This window comes from Saccoglossus kowalevskii, chromosome 4, assembly GCF_978046115.1.
Source record: "Saccoglossus kowalevskii chromosome 4, keSacKowa6.1, whole genome shotgun sequence".
Taxonomy (NCBI): domain Eukaryota; kingdom Metazoa; phylum Hemichordata; class Enteropneusta; family Harrimaniidae; genus Saccoglossus; species Saccoglossus kowalevskii.
In genome coordinates, this window is record NC_140644.1 from 27,553,904 (window position 1) to 27,576,848 (window position 22,945).

At 34.1% G+C, this 22,945-nt stretch overlaps 1 protein-coding gene across 3 annotated transcripts in view; it reads left to right on the top strand.

The window, feature by feature from the left end:
• The window catches only part of LOC100371081 (uncharacterized), a 144,597-nt gene that overhangs the window by 116,349 nt on the left and 5,303 nt on the right, over window positions 1–22,945 (top strand). For all 3 annotated transcript variants that reach the window (XM_085498042.1, XM_085498041.1, XM_085498043.1), the window contains 8 exons: window positions 7,983–8,138; window positions 8,227–8,379; window positions 8,782–8,909; window positions 16,136–16,398; window positions 19,675–19,761; window positions 21,745–21,857; window positions 22,030–22,097; window positions 22,678–22,855. In XM_085498042.1, coding sequence (XP_085354168.1) covers window positions 7,983–8,138; window positions 8,227–8,379; window positions 8,782–8,909; window positions 16,136–16,398; window positions 19,675–19,761; window positions 21,745–21,857; window positions 22,030–22,097; window positions 22,678–22,855 — 1,146 coding nt within the window. The remainder of the gene's footprint in view (window positions 1–7,982; window positions 8,139–8,226; window positions 8,380–8,781; window positions 8,910–16,135; window positions 16,399–19,674; window positions 19,762–21,744; window positions 21,858–22,029; window positions 22,098–22,677; window positions 22,856–22,945) is intronic.

Genomic DNA, 22,945 nt, shown 5'->3' on the forward strand with positions numbered 1-22,945 from the left:
GTTTTCATTTTGGCCATATTACTATGACACGAAACACATGTTTTGATGTAAATAAACAATCTGTTGTATACGCCACTTGGAACTCAAGTTTCAAGGACACGCTTGCGACAACCCCTCCACTTTAATATGACTAGCACAAAAGGAACTTAACGGGGACTGTGTCATTTTCAATGACATGTTCATTAAGAACTTAATGACTTGAATTCCATGGAATGTTCTTTAGAATGTCTTTGTAGCCAAAAAACGAAGATTGTTAGAATTTTTTAATAGGCATTTGTTACTATGACATCCACAGTACTTATAAGCAGTTGTTGATAATGATGTCGTGCAGGGGTGATTTCCATGCTATTTGCAAAGATCTTGTTATTCTCCTGTAGAATACACATAATAAATATATGTTCTTATGTCATGTTAGGAAATCTCAGTAATGTAATAGTTTTGTATTAGAGATTTGCTTCAATGCGATGTACTATACTGAATAGTCACTCTAGCATTTTAATCTACTATATGCACTGTGTTCTAGATCTCTCAGTAAAATTAGTGATCAAACTTGTTTGTATGTTGAAAATCAGCACAATAATGGAGTTACTTGCAAACAGAAATGATTAACTCAGCCTGTCCATCTTTTCTAGCCAGCCCTATCCTTTCTGTCTGTGTTTCATCTATCCCAGCCAGGCCTATTCTTACTGCCCATGTCTCATCTATCCTAGCCATGTCTTCCTCTCTTCTCGTGTCTCATCTATCCTAGCCAGGCATATTCTTACTGCCCATGTCTCATCTATCCTAGCCATGTCTTCCTCTCTTCTCGTGTCTCATCTATTCTAGCCAGGCATATTCTTACTGCCCATGTCTCATCTATCCTAGCCATGTCTTCCTCTCTTCTCGTGTCTCATCTATCCTAGCCAGGCCTATTCTTACTGCCCATGTCTCATCTATCCTAGCCATGTCTTCCTCTCTTCTCGTGTCTCATCTATCCTAGCCAGGCATATTCTTACTGCCCATGTCTCATCTATCCTAGCCATGTCTTCCTCTCTTCTCGTGTCTCATCTATCCTAGCCAGGCATATTCTTACTGCCCATGTCTCGTCTATCCTAGCCATGTCTTCCTCTCTTCTCGTGTCTCATCTATCCTAGCCAGGCACATTCTTACTGCCCATGTCTCGTCTATCCTAGCCATGTCTTCCTCTCTTCTCGTGTCTCATCTATCCTAGCCAGGCATATTCTTACTGCCCATGTCTCATCTATCCTAGCCATGTCTTCCTCTCTTCTCGTGTCTCATCTATCCTAGCCAGGCATATTCTTACTGCCCATGTCTCATCTATCCTAGCCATGTCTTCCTCTCTTCTCGTGTCTCATCTATCCTAGCCAGGCCTATCCTCTCTGTTCCATTCTACATCTTTGCTTAGCATCGCCTGTCCAGCCCCTTATTCCAATATTCCATCTATCCAAACCAGACCTATATAGCACAGATTATACCACACAAAGACATCACTCTTAAACTTAAGTACAACTTTCTCTGGTGTGTTTGCCTATATAGCCTGGAAATACTAATTATTAAAAAATTATTAAAATTATTAAATTTAATAAAATTATTTAAAAATAAAACCAGTACCTCAAGATTTCATGTAATACCTGGATTGAAAAAAAAAACTTTAAATTTTAACTCTCACACATTCAGCAAGTCTTACTTGCTTACACACCCATTGTAGTTTTACAGAAGTGTTGTAAAATGTGTGGTACATCACAAAAAAGTAGTCAAGCATTGTGTTTGATGTATGAATTACTCTGCACATGATTCTTTATATTCTTTTTCTCCTTTAGTAACAGGCACATAATGTAAAACAGATTGAAATACTAGTCTTTTTTTCATCAGCTACTGCTGTAAAGAAAAATTGTAGGAAAATCGTTTAATATTTTTTTTATTCTATAGCATTCCCTGAATGTTATGTATTTCTTAGACTCTCCCTTGGTTGTATATAAATTGAAAACTAGGATATCATAGAAATACCTTCCTCTGAAGAGACTTAGTCAATAATAGGAGTGATGGGAGGGCTGTATGTATGTTCTCACTGTCCATACATGTATGTCTCTCACAATATCCTTTGATTATTAGCATACAAATTCTCAAATATGCAAGGCCACAGAATCTAACAGCGGCTGAAATATAGTACAAACAAAAGTTCAGTATTTCATTGTGGTTTATGTGATTTTATTTCCAGGGTAACGACAGGGCTAGACAAGAGACAATTTACTCCTGAAAAAAAGGGTTTTTCATATTACCATGTTTTGACGCAGGGGTATTTTTACAGGAAAAGGGTTTTTAAATTGACTTTTGTGAAAAAAAATCTAATTTTCTCTGAATAATTTATGGTTTCAAAATGAACCATTGCTGGTGAAAGTACCATGAATTCTTGTCACCGTTGGCAACTGGCAAAGGGTAAGTGGAAGCTCAGTGAAGACAGTTGACAAATAAAGTATCACATTCCATTCTTTTCCTACCTCAGTGGTAGTAAATTATAGATTACATTTGAAGGCATTTTACTGCTAAAGATATGTGTTTGTGCAGTATTTGTGTTATAAGCACCAAATGATGTTTTGTGGGATTTTTAAATAGACCATACTTACACTGCTACACAATGACTGTTTTTTTAATATTTCATTTACGTACAATGTAAGCACACGCTTCTTTTACCCAATAGAGCAAATATATGTTTTTGGTTTGATTTATGCTGCTACTGTACTATCATTTGCATATCTGTGATAAGACAAATTTGTTGGTGGTTAAACCAAAACCGCTGTTGTGGTTTTCACACAATCTGTAAACCGCTTTAAATATGACCTCTGTCTGTTTTAAATGGAGCTTACTCTGTGATTAAACCTTCTTAGGTATGTATGAACTACCCTATGACATTTGTAGTCATTATTGATTGATTTAATCTCCTGGTGTTGTCATGGACACAGGAAGGAGAAGACTGGGCTTAAATAGATTTTGGTCACTCTCAATGTTAAAAAGGCTATTAATGTTAACGAGAAGTTGGTTGCCTTCAAAGATCTGTTTAGAATTATAGAATTTCTAGGTGATTTCATTTTGCATGTTATGACTTTCACTAAGGAAAGAAGAGAAGGATTTTTTAGGGGAATAGATAGGTATTCTTTTGCTCCCTTTCCTACCCTTTATTTATTGATTATTTTCAAGACAATGATAAGTGAACCCTGCTAAATTAAATCTATGTGAACATGTGAATGCAACTGTTTGTTTTTTTTCAAATTAATTGACCCAAATGTTAAAATAGTGAAATTAATTACAATATATTGAATGTATGTATGTTTGTTTGTTGATGTCTTTCTGATTTCCTCCAGTTCTGTATTGTTGCCTTTATTGTGACTGTTTACTGATCTTTTAAGTTACAGGACTCAATTTGAATGGCATGGCTTGAATGGCACAAAATATTGAGGGCATTAACTCCCTCTCTCATGGTCTTTAGCTATTCTACTCCCAATATTTGTGAAAATCTGTTTCTCAGGAAAAAAAAATAACGGTTTACTATCTGATATTTTTTTGCAATCAATCAAATGAACTTATTACTGTATTACTATTAAAAATGTATCGCAATAATTGTACGTTTCCATCCATATTTTTGATACTTTGATAGTGATAGATGCGGCTAGATACATTTATTGTCCATCGTGGCTGAACTGCATATAAGGTTAATTCAAATAAAAAAAGCATACTACTTATAATTAATACACATACATAGAAGAATTTATGTGATCTATTGAACTTAAACAGACTCTCATAGGTTGTCATGGCAATGAAAATTCAGCTGCAATGTTGTTTTCTGAGATATTGAGAAAATATAAGATTGATGTCTATTCCTGTTTCCCTGTCTAGATTTGTGCATTCGGCATTGTTTGTTCTTGGCAATTCTTTGATTGCATTGCTTTGAATTCTTTACTACTGAGGGTACGTCTATTTCTATCGCTTTAAACCTCAATAGCTCCTGTATGATATGTTGACAGGTTGTTAATGGTTGTGCGTGGGTCTTTGGGTGAAAGGATCGTATGTGATTGCCACTTTGTGTTTACGTCAGGATGTGGGGGTGAACTTCTTTAATCATTCTTATTTCCATCAAATATCTCTTATAATCAGGATAAAAACAATCCGGACTGTCAAATATTCCTACACTTATAATCTCTAATCTCTATATTTCATGAACTGGGCACTGCTACATTTTATATTTTTTTCATAGATTTCAAATCAAACTCGTAACCATACCTACCATATTAGAAGCACTTCTCCAATAATTATTGCATTTTTGTATATGGAATTATCGAAATAAGACTTTTTATGATCATAGACACATCTTTGCCGTTTACGTAAGCATATGTGCTACTACTAGAAGACGTATGTTATTTTTTTTCAAATCTTTGTGTTGTCATGCAGTGGTTTAACATTCACACCAGTGAGGTTTGCTTCGCACAAAACGATTGCCTCAAATCTGGAGGGGGGGGGTGATACCCCAGGCCTAGTAGTGAGTAATAAATAAATAAGTCTGGGACTAGAGTCTTGTCTTGTGAATCTGGCCAACATTAAAAGTTTAAATGATGACATGATTTATTTTTTACATTTCAAATACTTACCCAAACTGCTTCATTGAAATGAAGTCAGTGACCAACTGACTATCATGTTGAAATAAACTAAAGTACATAGGTATATAACATTGAAGTGAAATGACGATGCTGAGTAGCTCCTTGAATTATCAAATACTTTGTAAATTATCATGGACTTATTTAATTCAATCTGGGCCAATGCGCTGAATTGTGTCGTAGATCGCGGTAGTTGTGATGTCAGACGGAAATCCCATGGTAGACGGTCGTGGATGCGTGCTAGAATTTGCCAATTTAGTAAGGCGCCAAACTTTAACTAAGGGGCCAGTGTAGAGTTAACCTAGTCAGTCAGTTGGAATACGCTGAAAAATGTGGAATGACTAGGAAAAGAAATATTGGAGGAGACCATTAATTTAGCGGGGGAGAGAGACCTAGTGTATTACGATGGGATCCTTTTATACCTTGCTTTAATAAGTTTCAGTTATCAACAAATTATTATTCACACTTTGTTGTATATTTTTATTTATAACAAATACTGATTGCATTTCTAGCTGGCCATGCATAGTGATACCCCGTCCAATGACGCTTCCTAAAATTTGACAGTTGTTGGTTCCTGTATAACAAGATTATACTTGTCAGCTTACATTGCAAGTCTTACTAGTTGATACCCAGCTCTGCAGCTGTTCGGGATAATGTTAAAGTAAATAGTGCCAGTGTACATTTCCTTAGGTAGATTTCAACTCCTTGCAAATGTGAATTAAAATCTCAGTGGTGGCAGACAGTCAGATTACAGGCAATCATCGAGTCTCGGTTGTGTTTGTTAGATTAATGGCACAAGTCTACAGGGCAGACGGTTAGTTGCAAGAGAAATGATCTAAAGTAATATTTAATCATTAAGTTGAGATGCCCGAATTACCACATGTGGATCGGTGGCTGTATCATTAAAAATTCAATATTTTGAGTACAAACATCAGTGCAAATAAGTTTTTTAAAATTTTCAGTAATTTCCATCACCATTTTGGTCCATACAGACAGTTTCAAGAATTGCTTTTAAGTTTTTGATCAATAGGTTTGTTAGTTTTTATCAACATTTCATGTTGGGAGTAGTGGACTATACAAAATTATTTTGTAACATGTCGCCAAATATTGACAATGGCACTATAGTTCTTGCCTGGGAAATTTATCGTTTATATTTCTGATAAGCAAATATGAGGAACTAATTCAAATTCTTCCATACTATAAATACTAAAATTGCTTTACTTGTGGTTTCTTCATTTTGATTGGTCAAATTGCAATCAAACACCTGGCATGCGATATGCTGCTCCAATCGAATTTACTTTTACATATAGCACGATCACAGTTTCACTATATATTCATGGAGAAACAATTATTCTTCCCCATTATTACTGTTTAATTGGTTTTTTACAAGCGACTGAGTTTCAGTGCAAACACTAGACAACCATACGACTGACCATCAATGTCTTGCATATCAATCAATGATCCCATCGTGTTGGCATGACAACCATCTAACTGACCATCAAGACTACTGTTGAAAAGTGTCTTGCATGAGTAATTATCCCATCCTCTTTCTCTCTAAGGAAATAAAGTACATTTCCTCAGTGCTTTGGGGATATAAGGTCACAAGGTTTACTGTTATTTCCTTATATGGGCATTGTTTCTTCATCATTGATTATACATACTGTCTGTCCCATGTCATCAGTGTCCTGTACTGCTATATTGATTGCACTCAATTTGCCCATGTCATCAGTTTTATATTTGTGGCAGTTCTTGCTTTTAAATTTATAATAAATCAGCAGGAAAATATTCACAATCCACAAGCTGTTGTTGTTGTTGTTGTATTTACGCTTAGTATCTTCATTCTTCAATCGTCTGTTTCCCCAGGCAGCTCCCCTTAGTACGGTCTGTAGAAAACCTCTCACTGACCCCTGCAAGTATCACAAGGGCCTTGCATATTTTACAATTCATGAGGTGTGTTACCCAACAGAATACTGATATCAAATTTAGAAGTCTTCTTAAAGAGCGGCAGTCGTCGTGCCACGCTCTGTTCGATATGGGACTTATAGCGACGTATATAGCACATGTAAAATACATTGTTTGTTTACATGAAATTCAAACACGCGCTGGGCGACAACCACCGCGTTTTAAAATAAAGAGGCCATGATTGATTATACCAATGATTACAACAGTACTGACTAGTTTCAGTCCTCCAATAATGCAGGATTTGTTGCCATGGCAACTGATTTTATAATTTTTCGTGATGATCACAATAATCAGTGAGGAAGGTTCTGCATATAATACAACTGTAATCTAAAGATAGATGGAAAATGGTGTATATTAAAAGTGATATATTTGTAAGGTATTGTTTATAGATAACATACACTACAAACTTCTTCAATGATAACAAATCCGAATTTGTCTGAATCAAAGTAGATACTGTTTAGTGGTTCCCGTAAAGCATGACATGTCTGTTACAATTTCACTCCTTGCAAGTAACCAATTCAGTTTCAGCGTGACTGCCCGGAATAGCTCCATGATCATTAGGTGGACTGTCGTTCTACTTTCAATACTTTGATTGAGGTAGTTGTGAGGCACAATAAATTTGATTGACTACAATCTGATATCTTTGTTAGTATTCCACTGGAAAGGTTACCCCGCACTTGGTCATATCAAATTGACTCTATTGTCGCATACAAATTTTGCTAAATGTAATTTGTCTCAAATGTGTATTTTACTGTATTTGCCATCGCTTGATAGGCGGTTGACGTACGTTTACTCCCCGGCTGTGTCACTTCTTTAGACTGAGTATTACCGGTGTTTTCACAGGCTGGCATCATTGAGTATTAAATTTAATGTATTTCCACCAGTTTGAGTCATTTATTAGGTATTCTTGAGTGATGTTACATTTCCAAAGTGTGTGTGTGCATGTGTGTGCTTGCTACTGTTTTTTTTCCTATGTGTGTGCTGGATAGATACAGTGTGTGCAACATTATAAATTTCTCTCCATCATTATAACAAATCATTCCATGTTTTACAGCTTTACTTGTACATTTTGTAGTATAGTACAGAAAAATGGAAAAGCTGTTAAAAAGGATAAACAAAACCTTCCCCCAAATATTGATCACATGATCCAATAATTATAAATACACTATTTTCTATTTTAATTCAGTTTTTATCATTCAATCTATTTATTTTCTAAATAAGGAAAGTCTTAATTCCATATTTACGAGTTGATTCTGACATAAACCTCGTCATGAATGCTTTGCTGTATATATCTGAAAAAACATTCAAAGATGGAGTAGTGTATCTTTTTATTTATATCCATCATTTCACCTTTGTTCATTTCATACTTTACAGAACTATTCACATCTCAATGTGGCTCAACCAGGTGGAGGAACGTCCTCCGATCCAGACCACAGTCTGCAAGATTTTCAAGCATCCACTCTCAGATATGCTTCTCTTAACATGACATCTAGTACAGGAAAACCAGAAAGTCCAATTCATGGCAAGAAGGTAAGACTTCCTGACATCAACTCTTAGATATGCTCCATTTAAAATGGTGTCTTGTATTGAATAACAAACTTTCATATGCCTGTTTCAGGTGATCCGATTCCATGTCCGATCATTGGGTTGGGTTGAGATGGACGAAGTTGACCTTTCACCTGGTAAAAGCAGCGTTGCTGTCAATAACTGTATAAGACAACTGTCATACAGAAAGAATGATATCCGAGACACAGCTGGTATTTGGGGAGAGGTTAGTGTGAAAATAAAATAATGGACACTCTTAGAAAAACTAGAACTTTCACTCATTAGCAGTGTACCAGGTGACAACACAGATCAATTATTAACCAATTAACAATTAAACGAGTAATGAAAAATGATATCCTCAGAGAGAGAGAGAGAGAGAGAAAAAGAAAGAAAAAGCAGCTTTGCACATTGATGATTTTTGATGCAGCATTTTGTTTTTACCTCAGATTTTTTTGTGTGTTTCTTCATTCTTGCCAAATATTTGTTGTGTGTATGATGTTACGCATTGGTATTTATTTTCTAAATATGGATAGTTTTACATGCCTACAGAACTTGATGACAATTTGCTGTTTTGTGTGTGTGCGCGAGTGAAATTGACTTTCAGTTGTTCTAATGTTATGCCTTGCAGGGGAAAGATATGTACATGGTATTGGAAGAAGATTTCTTGAAGTTAGTTGACGTGTCTGATGGTAGTGTTCTCAATTCCCAGCCTGTGTGTGATATCAGAGTATGGGGAGTTGGTAGAGATAACGGAAGGTAAGACGTGACGTTATTCTTTCTATCCTTTTGTGTAGATTTTTAGGGAAAATAGTGAGATAAGAATAATTACTTGCCATCCATCTAATTCAAGTATCTTAGCGTAGTCAAAGGATAAAACTAGATATACTAAGTGAATTCCCATGCATATGATGTGAATAATGTACTCGGTAGAGTTGGTCATGTGATGTGCCCTGGGTGTGACTGTCTATGTATGTGTTGGCATCAGATTGGTGAGTTTAAATTAATAGTGACTCTAATAACATAGGGGGAATTGGAATTCATTTCGCAGGTGTGAATAATTATAAAGTTACATAACATGTAAACGTGACTGTTGAAAATTGCATTGTCCATGGCAATATAGTAATAGGATACAGCAGTCTTTAAGGGTGGTGCCATTGTTAGGAAGGTGGGATAGGTGGTGTACTCAGGGGTGTATTTATTGAAATGATGGCAAATATAAATTACTCAGTATATAAGGCTTTTATTTTGAAAAAAAAATGTTGATGATGCTGGGGAAATAATTGTTTCAAGGGTTTCAATTTCAACCATCCACTCACCACCTCAAATATAAATTTTCGACAATTCCATAATTCTACTGCAAGTCATCTAGCAAACAAATAAGGCAATTTATGTGGCTTATATAATTGAAGCTGTTCAAAGAAATTAATGGCAGATTGTAAATTCAGATTGTTGCATCTCTTACATCACTTTGTTATTTGTAAGTCTACGCACATATTTTCCGTCTGGAAATTGACGTGGTCAATTCAGCCAATGTGATGGGGAGTTGATTACAAAGGAAATAGAATCAGTTGTGTCTATATCCATCTTTATGTGAATGACAATTTAAAGTGTATATATACACCACTTTTTGTCGATCAGCAACATTTATGATGAACGTAAACGAAGATACCATAGCAAGGAACATTTGCAACCTATTACTGAGGGTTGATAGAGGTAGCACCTATTGAGATTTCTGTTAATAACATGGTGTGTATCACTGCATTAATAGCATCTTTTAATAGTCTTCAATGACAATGTGAAGTAAAAATAGCAGTAAATGATTTGATTGTATTCCCTTGTTTGCATGAATCGTATTGGAGTGTAAATTTGATGACAGTACTGAATATTGCATTTGCTATCAAACAAAATAGACAAAACATCTTTTCAATGAAATCCTGTTTAATTATCTTAAATATGAGGGATACTTGAAATTTGAGTCTGTATCATTTAACTATCTTATTATTATGCTGCTTTACAAAATACATGAAGCTTACTCAGTGTCTATCATTGATAGAATATTCACTCTCACAAAAGCTCATAGAAAACATGATTTCCAATGAAAGTACCAGTATAGCGTGGTCACGCAATTCAACATAGAAAACCAGAGAGAAATTATTTCGATACCTGTCACGCGATATTTAAGTAAAATGGTTCTGTTTTGTTGAAAAAAAAGTTTCACAAAATTATTACTTGATCATAGGGCACCTCATGTTAAGCCTAATAATCTTATCGCAAATTTGCTATAAATTACAATGGAAAACAATAAGCAGATTAATTGTAGAAAAATATGATTCCCTGCGATTGACAGGTTATTCTTTAAGATGTTCAGTCTACTATACATAAACCGTACTCCATGGTTTTCTCCACATATCCATTCAAGCGTAAATTATTCCACAGTACTCTGTCTGTCTACTCTCTTACTATTCCATTCTAGTGAACATAAATTATTCCACAGTACTCTGTCTGTCTACTCTCTTACTATTCCATTCTAGTGAACATAAATTATTCCACAGTATTCTGTCTGTCTACTCTCTTACTATTCCATTCTAGTGAACATAAATTATTCCACAGTACTCTGTCTGTCTACTCTCTTACTATTCCATTCTAGTGAACATAAATTATTCCACAGTACTCTCTGTCTACTCTCTTACTATTCCATTCTAGTGAACATAAATTATTCCACAGTACTCTGTCTGTCTACTCTCTTACTAATCCATCCATGTTTGTTTTATCTCCTTTGCTTCCAATGGTGCACAGGGAAAGGTAAAAATCACCATAATTTATCACTCCATATTAAAGTAATGTCACGTGTTGTGTTGTTAATATGTGTATCAATCACAAGTGTATGTCAGAGTATGGTGAATATAGTTTTGTGTTTTACATATCTTCTGTTGTTTAATTCTGTTTATTTTTTTATCATCTATTGTCAAACTTGCTTGGTAATTTACAGTGCCTTTTCTGACAAATGCATCACAGAAGGTGACCATTAGATTTTTTCTTCAAACACATTGAATACAAAATAATAATGTAACACAACCTGCTACATGCACTGTGTATAATGTTTAGCATATACTTGTATTTATATTCGATAAAGCCCTTTAAGTAAAAAAAAGTTGAGTTGAGTAAAATTAATTTGTGTGACACCCAAATGTCCTTGCATTCTACTTATATGCGTACTAAGAGATATTCATTTCATTCACCTGGCCACTTGAATAATTAAGATACCAGACATGCACGTACATGTATCGCTACCATAGTAACATTAATCAAGATTACATTCCTCAAAATTATTAAAAACCCAGCAACACAAATTGATATTTTTCTTATGCTGAAAAAAAGATATTAAAAATGGCATCCAGACGAAGAGTAGAAGAATTGTTTGCAATACGTTTCCCATCATATTGAGTTTCCTTGGAATTGTGCAAACTAGATAATAATGTATTTTTACATCGACTCTCAATTCTTTCTGTTAGAAAATGAAATCTCATAGTAATTTTGTTCAGTATTTACAAGATGCTGCAGAATAATACTCAAAACCATAAATGTTAGATTGAAATATTTCACTTCTGAATCTTATTTATTGGTAGACTATGTGTATGCCTTTTCTAGAAAACCTGAACGAAATATAGAATATAAATTACTATTTTTTACTGGATAACATCTAAACCATCTGCCACACTGTTATCCCTATCTCATTCTTTTTATCTTGAAATTAAAATGATACTGTTCTCTGTGGACTGTTATTTAAATATAAAAGAGAAGCAAGCTGACTTGTGTAAAGATCCTCAATAAATGTACTGTGAAGTTGTTTTATGAGGTTGATTTTATCATTATCAAAACTATTAATTATTGCAGTCCAGGTTGTCTTATTCAAAATAACTTTTTGTCATGTTGTGATGAAATCCTGTCACTGTTTTGCTATGTCAAGCAAATATGATGTAATAGATATTTGCTTCTGCTGCAATCTCCTTTCAAATTAAAAGGTTTCCCGTGTTAAACGTCATTTTTTTTTTACAAACAAAATTTTGCTGAAACCATCAAAGGCCATACTCGGTTAATAGTATCTCTACCTCCTTCACAGTAAGCAAATAAAATTACTTGGTGGAAAATGTACCTTAGACCAAACATTTGGTATTTTATTAACTTTAATATTGATGTATCAAAAATAACCAAATGCAATCTATGCAACATATGCTTTATACAGACTAAGCCAGTTTGCAGATTATTGTTCAATACATGGATGAAAAGATGTTCAGATTTACATCATCATGTCGATTATAAAATGTTACTACTTGCACATTACATAATTCATCATTTCAGACATGTTGACGGGGGTAGAAAGACGACGTCTTTGCATTTTATTGGCTGCATGTTGAGCCAATATGGACACAGGCGACTCAATGATAGCAGTGATTTATCGATTATCGTTAAAATGTCCCGTACCTTACATATAGTCAGGATGTCACATCCATCATATAATTCTTTATCATCTCATCTTCTTATGGTTAATAAATCTGATTTTGCTTCAAGTCAAGTCTGGTCATGACAAATTATATATACCAACATTGTTAAAAAGCATGGGGTTGTACCCTTGCATTGCTATGGTTTCCTTGTAGATTTAAGTGAAAGTCGTGTGCTAAATTTATAATAAGGTGCACTTCAATATTGCTATCATGGTTTTTCATCTTTAGTTGAATAAAGATTATACAAGTGATATTGATAGTATAGGGTTATGGGTCAAGAGGTCAAGTTGTCTTATTTTCAATACCATTTTAAATAACATATGACTAACCTATGTCAGTAAAAATTGCAGCAGTTTTTTTTTTACTTGACAATTCATCTATCATGTTTTTTCACAAAATTTAAAAATAAAAGTCTAAATTGTAAATTGAAGCAACATATTAATATTAAATCAGAGAGAATTAAAAATGGATGCACAGAACTGCTATAGTGGGTAAAAAGCAGCGCCCTCAATGGTAGAATATTGTCGATGGCAGTTGATTGATTTGAATTTGATCTTATCACATTTTCTCTGCAAACCACAATTTGGGTTTAATACATGTCATTTTTTTAAACTGAACTTGTTGTAAATCGTGAGCTAAACCGTTTAAAAAAAAAAAATTTTCAGGAGATTTTATTATTGATGATTTTAATGTATTACATGGCTTCTTTCTGTAAAAGTAACAATTTTAAATTGGGAAATACTGAATTCTACAGTATCAAAAAGTCAATCTAACCATGCTAGATAAATCCTCATGGACTGTACCTAACCTCAACCTTGATATCAGACATGTGCTTGTTTAATAATGAAATATTCATAGTTATTAATCACAAGATTAATAGCATTCGACATCACTCTTCAGTATTAATGTACATTTCATAGAAAGTAAATGAAACATTTATTGCTGTGTATTACAATAAAAGGTTGTCTCTCTCGGGACATCTCACCTATTCTAACAAAACAATTTTTCACCTAATATCAAAACTTGACAGGTATGTACACCTCTAATTTCAAAGTATTGCTGTTTTAATATAAATTATCCCACTTTGCTTGATGTATAAAAAAGGATTCATTTACTGCACACCCTATTTATTAATTTCTGAGTTAATAAAAATATACACATTATATTGTGAAGTGATAAAGCGGCTTCTTTTTGAATGAGCGACCCCTAGAATCTGAAAAGTGTTATAAATATATCATTCGCGGTAGCAGCCATTTTGAATGTTGTCAGTGGAAGTGACAATGTGTGCGATTATAGAATAAGATGTTGTATCACATCATAGCCTTTTTTTATGTTGGGAATTTATTTTCACATATTACATCGTAATAATCATGCTGAAACGTCTGAAAACAACGCCTAAATTCTGGGTTTTAAACTAGTTTAACTTAAACGCCTGTCACGTCCATTTCACCTCACAGACATTTATCACATATGTATTCCTTATTTATGAGTGAGTAGGCGGTGCTTGGCATTGTATCCATCAATCATGTGATATTCTCAGTAACTATTAGGTGTAAATTGACCATATCCCCAGCTATAGTCAGACATCGTTCATCATTCTGACCATGTTTAATATCAGGTGTCATATATTGTACAGGTTACAGGTGAGCATTCCGTCAAAATATCGCTTTCTCCTGAATGAATATGCATATGAAATTTGTGGCATCAATAATTTTTTTCCCAAGAAGCTTTGCACACAGTATTTTTGTCAGTACTAAAAAATATCTCTAGTTATCTTGCTGATTAGTAAATATATCTAAACTTTCCAAGCATATTCACATCTGCATTGAACAGTAAGTGTTGCATTCAAAAACCATGTTTAGGGTAGGGTTAAATTCTTACTCAATGGTTATTACTGCAGTAAAATGTCTTTTACTTTGAATGACAAAATTAACTTGTTTCTCTGTTCACAAAATGAAATTGCATATTATTTTCTCAACAATTTTGATCAAGCTGTGTTGCCAATGAAATAAAAAATTCTTGACAAATATATAAAAATGGCTTAAAATGGAATCAAAGGGTCTCTTCTATTTGCTTCTATTAGTAAATTACAGAGGTGTTTCTATGGTCAAAACAAGTAATATATTAATGTTGTAATGTACAACAAATGTAATTTTAGGTTTATATGTACTTCTATTTGACATATGAATTTAACAAGCAAATACAGTACAGTGTTTAAATAGAATGACAAGTTCAAGTTAGACATTAAATACCAAATAGTAATTAAATTAAATAACAATAAAGACAAAATTAAGGTTTGATGATGAATACATCATTTAAAATAATTTTAACATCATGTGAGAAAGAAGATACTCCATTCTGATGAATGGACTGCAGAAAAGAGAAAATGGATTTCTTTTCCCTGTAAGAGCATTTCTGACTGCCATGTGCTTATCTATCTCACTTGCCTCCGATAGGTATCTTCAGATTAAATTTGGGTTATACAGTTTAAACCCATTTCGGAAATTAAATTATTGATTACCAAGATTCAGATAGCCATGCTTGTAAGAATGTCTAGACTGTTCATTAAACACTCTGTATTGCATTGGTGTTTTTTATTATTATTGTAATTCTGGTCTAGATGAGCAAATCCAGGCAAAGGTGTGCAATTCATGTTTCAATGGAATTTGGTTAATGAGAACCATTGGTAGGAGTGATGCAATTACTATATTGCGTCTTATCGAAACAGACAAATAATTATTTTAACAAAAGGTTGTATGTATGAGGAAATTAAACAATAGTTTAGAGTACAACTGCTTTCCGAAATGTCATGGGGAGAAAGTTTATAATAAAGATGCTTATCAGTTCAGTTTTCAAGATGTGATTTTCTTGCAACATTTTAATGATATTTTGAAACTGGTTTTGTATTTCTGAATGGATTTGCAGACTTGTTTTTACTAAGTAGATCTTCCTCCTCATTACACACTTTTACTGGTGTTCATTATTATTCTAGTCTAGTCTACTGCATCGTGTGATTTTCACAAATTGACCTTTGTGTAAATGTCAGACATCTTAGCCACAACACTGTCCCTCTATAAACCAGTCTGGAATTAGACTGAATTCCTATCGAACAGTGCTTGTCACTGGTTAGTAGTGCATGCAAAATATGACAATGGTTAGTGAACGACATGTTTTATGACTGATATTATAAAATGACCTGTATAGGTAATTGTATAAAATTGTTATAATGCAGAAAACTCTGCAAACATCATTATCTTAGTAATACGTTGGTAATAACAGTATGGTCTGTAGCATAACATTTAGCTAGCTTTCAGTTGACTTAAAGCTAGTTTTCAGCTTAGCTTGCATTTAATGCCACCATATACTGGAAACTGCTTTAATTTTTATTTTAATCACTCATATTTGCTTTCTGTCTTGTGCTTGACCCATCTATAATGTACAGTTCTTCCCTAATCATTTGATTTATTGTTTCTATTTTAGAGACTTTGCATACGTAGCCAAGGACAAAGGTTCCAAAAAGTTCAAGTGTCACGTTTTTCGCTGTGACATCCCTGCCAAGGCGATAGCTAATGCTCTCCATGAAATCTGCTCCAAAGTCATGTCACAAAGAAGGAAAACAAATGCTATTTCCATGGTAACCCAAGGTCAAGTACATCCACATACTACTCACATCCCACAGTCATCCCGGCCGATTGCCATCCAGAGACGAGATGCAGATAAGATAGAATCTTTACCAAACCAAGGTAAGAAGCCAAAATGTTTTGTTTTTATTGATGAACATGGTCAACCATTCAAAATGTGGAATATTAACAGCACTGCAAATTCTTGATGTGATTGTTTCCATGGTAACTTTCACATAATGTTTAACCCTTTCTGGCAGCCATTTTTGATTGAAAATTGAACAAAATAAACAAACTGAGAATATTTTGGTTTACTACTCACATTTTGTTGTCATGAAATTTCTGTCCAAAATGTTAGATGTGTCCTTAAGGATGGTTGGTAGTGAAATATGTTATGTCCAATATTTTCCCCAGCAAACCATTTTTTGAGTATAATTATAAAAAAAATAATGGTTTCCATGAAAACAAATCCTGTTACCATGGCAATGTCTGCTCACCTATTTTCCAGGTAGAATCAAGAAAATTTAAGTTCAGAAAAAATTTCTCCTAATGTTATATTAGTGTGAAAACAAAATAGAAATTATTACAGGATCAAATTAGTGAATATTAAAACACAATCAAATCAAAATAGTGGAGTGAATCTTAGTGAAAACTATGGTAACAAAATTAGGCAGGAAGAAACAAAATTATAGAAAAGAACCGTGCAATGATATATGCAATATTGATTTCAAATACTGGGCATTGTATTGCTTGATCAAGTCAATATAACAAAAAATTGTTCTGAGGAATTGAATCAATAGACAAAAAATGTAGCGTAAATTGGTGATCCCATACAAGATGTACTTATCTGGTGCAGTATCACAATCTAAATTGAGTCAATCAATTTCAAACTTATTTCGCCCACTGTAATATAGAAAGTCTATGCTCTGTCATGGTTCGTATAATCAGTTTAATACCTAATCGTTAATCTCAACAAATGTCATGCTTGGATGTCGGGTAAAATCAAACGAATGAATCACATAGTACAGTCTGAGAGCATCTTTTTTTGACCCCATGGGACGGTCCTCACCGTAGAATCCAAGATAAATGTTGTATTGTGATAGGCAAGATGCTAAAAGGTGAACGTGGTGAATCTAGATGCAATTATTTACATAGATGGATGTGTCTTGCATTATATGAGATGTTCTCCCTCGTCTTTAATATTCATTGAATGTAATTTGTCTGAGACTTATGCAAATTTCTGTGTGATGTACATTTCTCTACTGAATGCATGTAAAGCATTGGTCACGCGATCTTATTATTTCTTATCGTCTTTGAGCAACGTTGATGCTGTCACGTAGTGAGTCTCATCCAACATTTTCACTAATTTTCAAACCTTCTTTATTTTTTTCTGACATATCATGAGAGTTGGTAGCATTGCATGAATTTAAGTAGCATACTTTAAATTGCAACTATATTGTTGTTTATCCATATGTATATTATATTTTCCCAATTTTACAAAAAATCAGTTGGATTAATGTTCAGTATTCTAGCAAGGTAATAAATGGAAATAGCTGTATTGAGGAAAAAAATCTGTAACTAAATTGCTTTGATAGATTGATAGATGGCGCTATTAAGCAGTAATGACTAATGTGTCTGTATCCATGACACTAACGTTTTTGACTCTCGTATCGCACTCAGTGTAAACTATTAAATTAAACTGAAAGCAAAACAGTATTACTGTTAGTTACTCCAAAGTTGACTAACTTTCTTCATTCCGTGGGGAATTAGGTTTTGCTTGTTGCAATGTCTTTCCAATATTTCCCATGTTTGCTTGTAAAAAACTGACAGTGAATGAAACCAATAGTGTGTAGCCTGAATACAAATGAGCTGATCAGTTGTTGAATAAGTAAGACTGTTTGCTTGAATTAATCTGTACATGTTGTCATTAACAGAGTAGTTCACCTTATATATTGAGGGAAACCTCATCTAAAACAATGACTGACATTGTTAAAAATAATTATCTCCATCCTGAATATGGAAATCATGCAAATGTCAGTTAGAAAATTAAAACGTTTGATTCATTTGCTTGATGAAGTAACTAATTGCTGTGGGTATAGTACAATCGTTTGTTGGCTCTCCATGTGTTTATTTCCGTTCATAAATTTTCATTTAGTGCTAAGAAATAAAAAAAATGTTTTAACATATTTCAAATATACCAAAAATATTTCAAGTACATGTTTCAATGTGGAAAATGTCATCCTTCCATCATTCATCAAGGAAACCAGATTTAATAGATAATATATTTTCAAAATGTCAATTCTATAGTTTGATAATAGTGGCGCTTTGTCAAAATTCCAATGTCGACAAAGTTGCAATTACGTGTACTTAAGTGTATTTCAAAGACATCAGTTTAAATGGTATGATGCATCCAAAAAAAGCATTAACTTGTGTGTATCCAAAAATTACATTCATAACAGACCTGACTTGAATCTAGAGTAAGTGTCAGCAGCTCTCCTGAGAAATGGTTTCATAACTGCACAAAAACACCTTGCATACGTAGAATGCAAACTCAGGCAGTTTTAATGATTCCACTTGTTAACAAAACTATTCACTTAAAATGCGAATGTCTTTTTACGCATGCTTTACAAGCAAAAATAAAGTACAGTATCATTCATCATCCCTCCTCCCAGGTGTATTAAAAGGGTTTAAAATATTACGATTCACATCCATTGGTTTTATCACATACTAAGACTTTAGCGCTTATTTGCTGAAATTGTTAAATGTCAACATTTTTATCTCATTTTAATCTTGGTAATATGCGTGACATCACTACATGTATATAGCTATTTACTGTGATGTTCGCTTTCACAATTCAAGATTTTGGGTTTTTATAAAATTCTTATCATTAAATAGCCTAAGTACGTAATGTGACAATACATAATGTGAATGTCAGTTTAGTTGACAGCTGGGAATAATTATTTTTTGTGTATATTGTTTTATTTGAATTCATAATTATCTCCTCATCAAAACAGATTTGAATTTTATAAGAATTGATGCCTGTAAATCCATTTTAATACTAATTTGCATATTCAGAATGTTTAAAATGTCGCGCATGCATCACACAGTGTCTAGCTTTGATACTCGCTGAATGCTATGCCCTCACGAGAGCTTATTTAAAACTTGTCATGTCCAGGCAATAAATTTCCTGTACTTTTCTTCTTTAACTACTCATTAACATGCAGACTCCGCTGGACAGGCTATTCATTTTTGTCTGAGAATCTGGCGGTTTGGACACACAGTCAGTCTCCTCAATGGAGTTATTTAGTGTTGACAGTAACCAAAATATGGTCCACAACGTTAATGAGCAAGCGGCTCTCTATTTGCAGCCCTTCTTACAAAAGCTTTTTCTATCTTCAGTTGTTGACTTCCCAACCCCGAAAGCCGAGCCCACAACGGTGTTCCGTGCTCACTATGTTGGCTCCATGATGGTACCAAAGGCAAACGGTGAGTGGAAATAATGCGTCTTTTATCTTAAAATAGTATCTGATTCATACTCAAAAAAAAAAAAAAAAAAACTTGATTAAAGATGATTCATTCCTTACTCTATTGTGTCCATTAACGTGTAATGTTGTTAGGCTAATATAAACACGCTGAATATTTTGTGAAAACCTTGAACATCACCTCTCTGTCTTAGATACACTATAGTATTCAGCCGGCTTTAACATGCCGTGATCTGAATACAAAAACAAACTACAAACATTTTCCGACATTTTAAAATTAATTTTAATTACTAAGAATTAAGATTTGTGGCTGTGATTTCAATTAAAAATCAATGTCTGAAAACACTATACCTCTGTCAGGCCACACCCTGAAGGTTTCAGTTTGTATAAACTCATCCGTCTGCCTATCCATTTGCACTTCATTAATTAACAAATGATGTTGTCAGTCCGTGCAGGATTAACGGCTGATTACTCTGCCTTGTCTCTCGATGTGACCAGTGTGCGTAATCACAATTTATAGCATAGTGTATTATCGTAAACATGATCACAATCTAACCATACACCCATCTGTATTCAAAACATGTATTGTGTAACTTCTAATGGCTGAAGTGATTGTTGCTTATCTGTTTACATGGATATGTGACTTTAATACTTTAATACACAGTGCTGTGTCCATAAAAATGTTGCATGTCACTGACAGACACATGTAACAGACCAGAGAACTTTATGGAATATTTTAAATGACCTTGAACTTTGACCCAGCTGTATTTGTATAGTTTGTTATGTGGATTCAACACAGGTGTCAGATGAGAAAGTACAATAACACAATTTTTAACATAATGATACACATTACATAACAACATAACACAGCAGGGCAACAACACAATGTAACACTACCTTCTACTGCAACACAATGTAACACACTCTTCTACTACAACACAATGTAACACAATCTTCTACTACAACACAATGTAACACAACCTTCTACTACAACACAATGTAACACACTCTTCTACTACAACACAATGTAACACAATCTTCTACTACAACACAATGTAACACAACCTTCTACTACAACACAATGTAACACACTCTTCTACTACAACACAATGTAACACAACCTTCTACTACAACACAATGTAACACAACCTTCTACTACAACACAATGTAACACAACCTTCTACTACAACACAATGTAACACAACCTTCTACTACAACACAATGTAACACAATCTTCTACTACAACACAATGTAACACAACCTTCTACTGCAACACAATGTAACCCAAGCTACAACAAACAGTAACACAACCTTCCCTAACAAAACACAATGTAACACGATTACCCACCACAACACAATGTAACACAAATACCCACAACACATTGTAACGCAACCTCCCATCACAACATAATGTAACACAATTACCCACCACAACATAATGTAACACAAATACCCACCACAACATAATGTAACACAAATACCCACCATCACATAATGTAACACAACTTCCCACCACAACACATTGTAACACAACTTCCCACCACAACACATTGCAACACAACTTCCCACCACAACACATTGTAACACAACTTCCCACCACAACACATTGTAACACAACTTCCCACCACAACACATTGTAACACAACTTCCCACCACAACACATTGTAACACAACTTCCCACCACAACACATTGTAACACAACTTCCCACCACAACACATTGTAACACAACTTCCCACCACAACACATTGTAACACAACTTCCCACCACAACACATTGTAACACAACTTCCCACCACAACACATTGTAACACAACTTCCCACCACAACACATTGTAACACAACTTCCCACCACAACACATTGTAACACAACCTCCCACCACAACACAATGTAACACAACTTCCCACCACAACACATTGTAACACAACCTCCCACCACAACACATTGTAACACAACCTATGTACCATGTATTATGTTATTTGTTTGTAGGGATGGAGACTCTGAATTCAACTATTGCACATATGACGTCTCAGCCAATGGACAAGTGGTTGCTATGTAGAGTAGAAGTTGCGACGTCCACCATTACAGTCACTAACATCAAGGTATAGTAAACACTGGATTGTCATTTTATGAGGACACAAAAGGGGGATGGGACTACAAAATGTTGAGATATGCCCTGAGTAGTTAATTTTGTATAACTTTAACTTGTATAACTTTATTTCATTTTACAATTTTTAATTTGTATAACTTTATTACAATTTTTAATTCTCATAGACAAAAGATGTAGAAGCGGAACACAGAGTAAGATTTTTGTCATTCCTTGGTATTGGACCTGATATAAGGTAAGACAGTATTTCATAGATATGTCATGAATAGCATACATGTAGTTCAATATAAAATAGTTAAACTATTAATCTTGTAGAATTTGTGAATGTAGCCTACTGTGTATATATGTGTAGTCCTAATTAAGTTCTACAAAAACATTCCAGATGTCTGCACTTTAATTTATTGCAGACTTTATTGACCATGTTTACTTTTCACAATTTGTTTATTGATGCTTGCAGTTATTTAAATCAGAAACCATGTGAAGCATTCTCCATGGAATTACCAGTGAACACCTGGTTTCCAGTACCTGTGCATTTAGGCCCTAATTGTGTTGAGTGTTTTTCAAAGAGAGATTAAAAACTTTGTTGCATATCATGATTCTAGGTTGTCCTGCTAACATGTGAACCATATGACTACTGATTTGGATACATAACTCAATTTAACATATGTTAAAGACGTCAACTAAATTTAGTAGATACTTTAATGCTGTTGTGGGAGTGCATGGCCAGTTTCCATGGAAGTAAAGATCACAAAAATATATATTCTGTAAATGACAGAGTACCAACTCAACTTTGTTCGTGTTTTCTTTTTTTTCAGACAATTTGCCTACATTATGTGTAATGGTAAAAATCAGTTCTGTTGCCATGTGTTCCAGTGTGAACATTCAGCTGGTGGTCTGGCTAAGACAATAGAAGCTGCATGTAAATTACGATATCAGAAATGTCTAGATGCTAAACCACATGGAGTGAGATCTAATAATAATGGCAATGATAGGGTAAGAGGAATTTTTAAAAAAAACAAGTCAAAACATTAAAACTGGTTGCCATCAGTTGAAACTAGTTGTCATGTTAATGCTAGTCAAAAC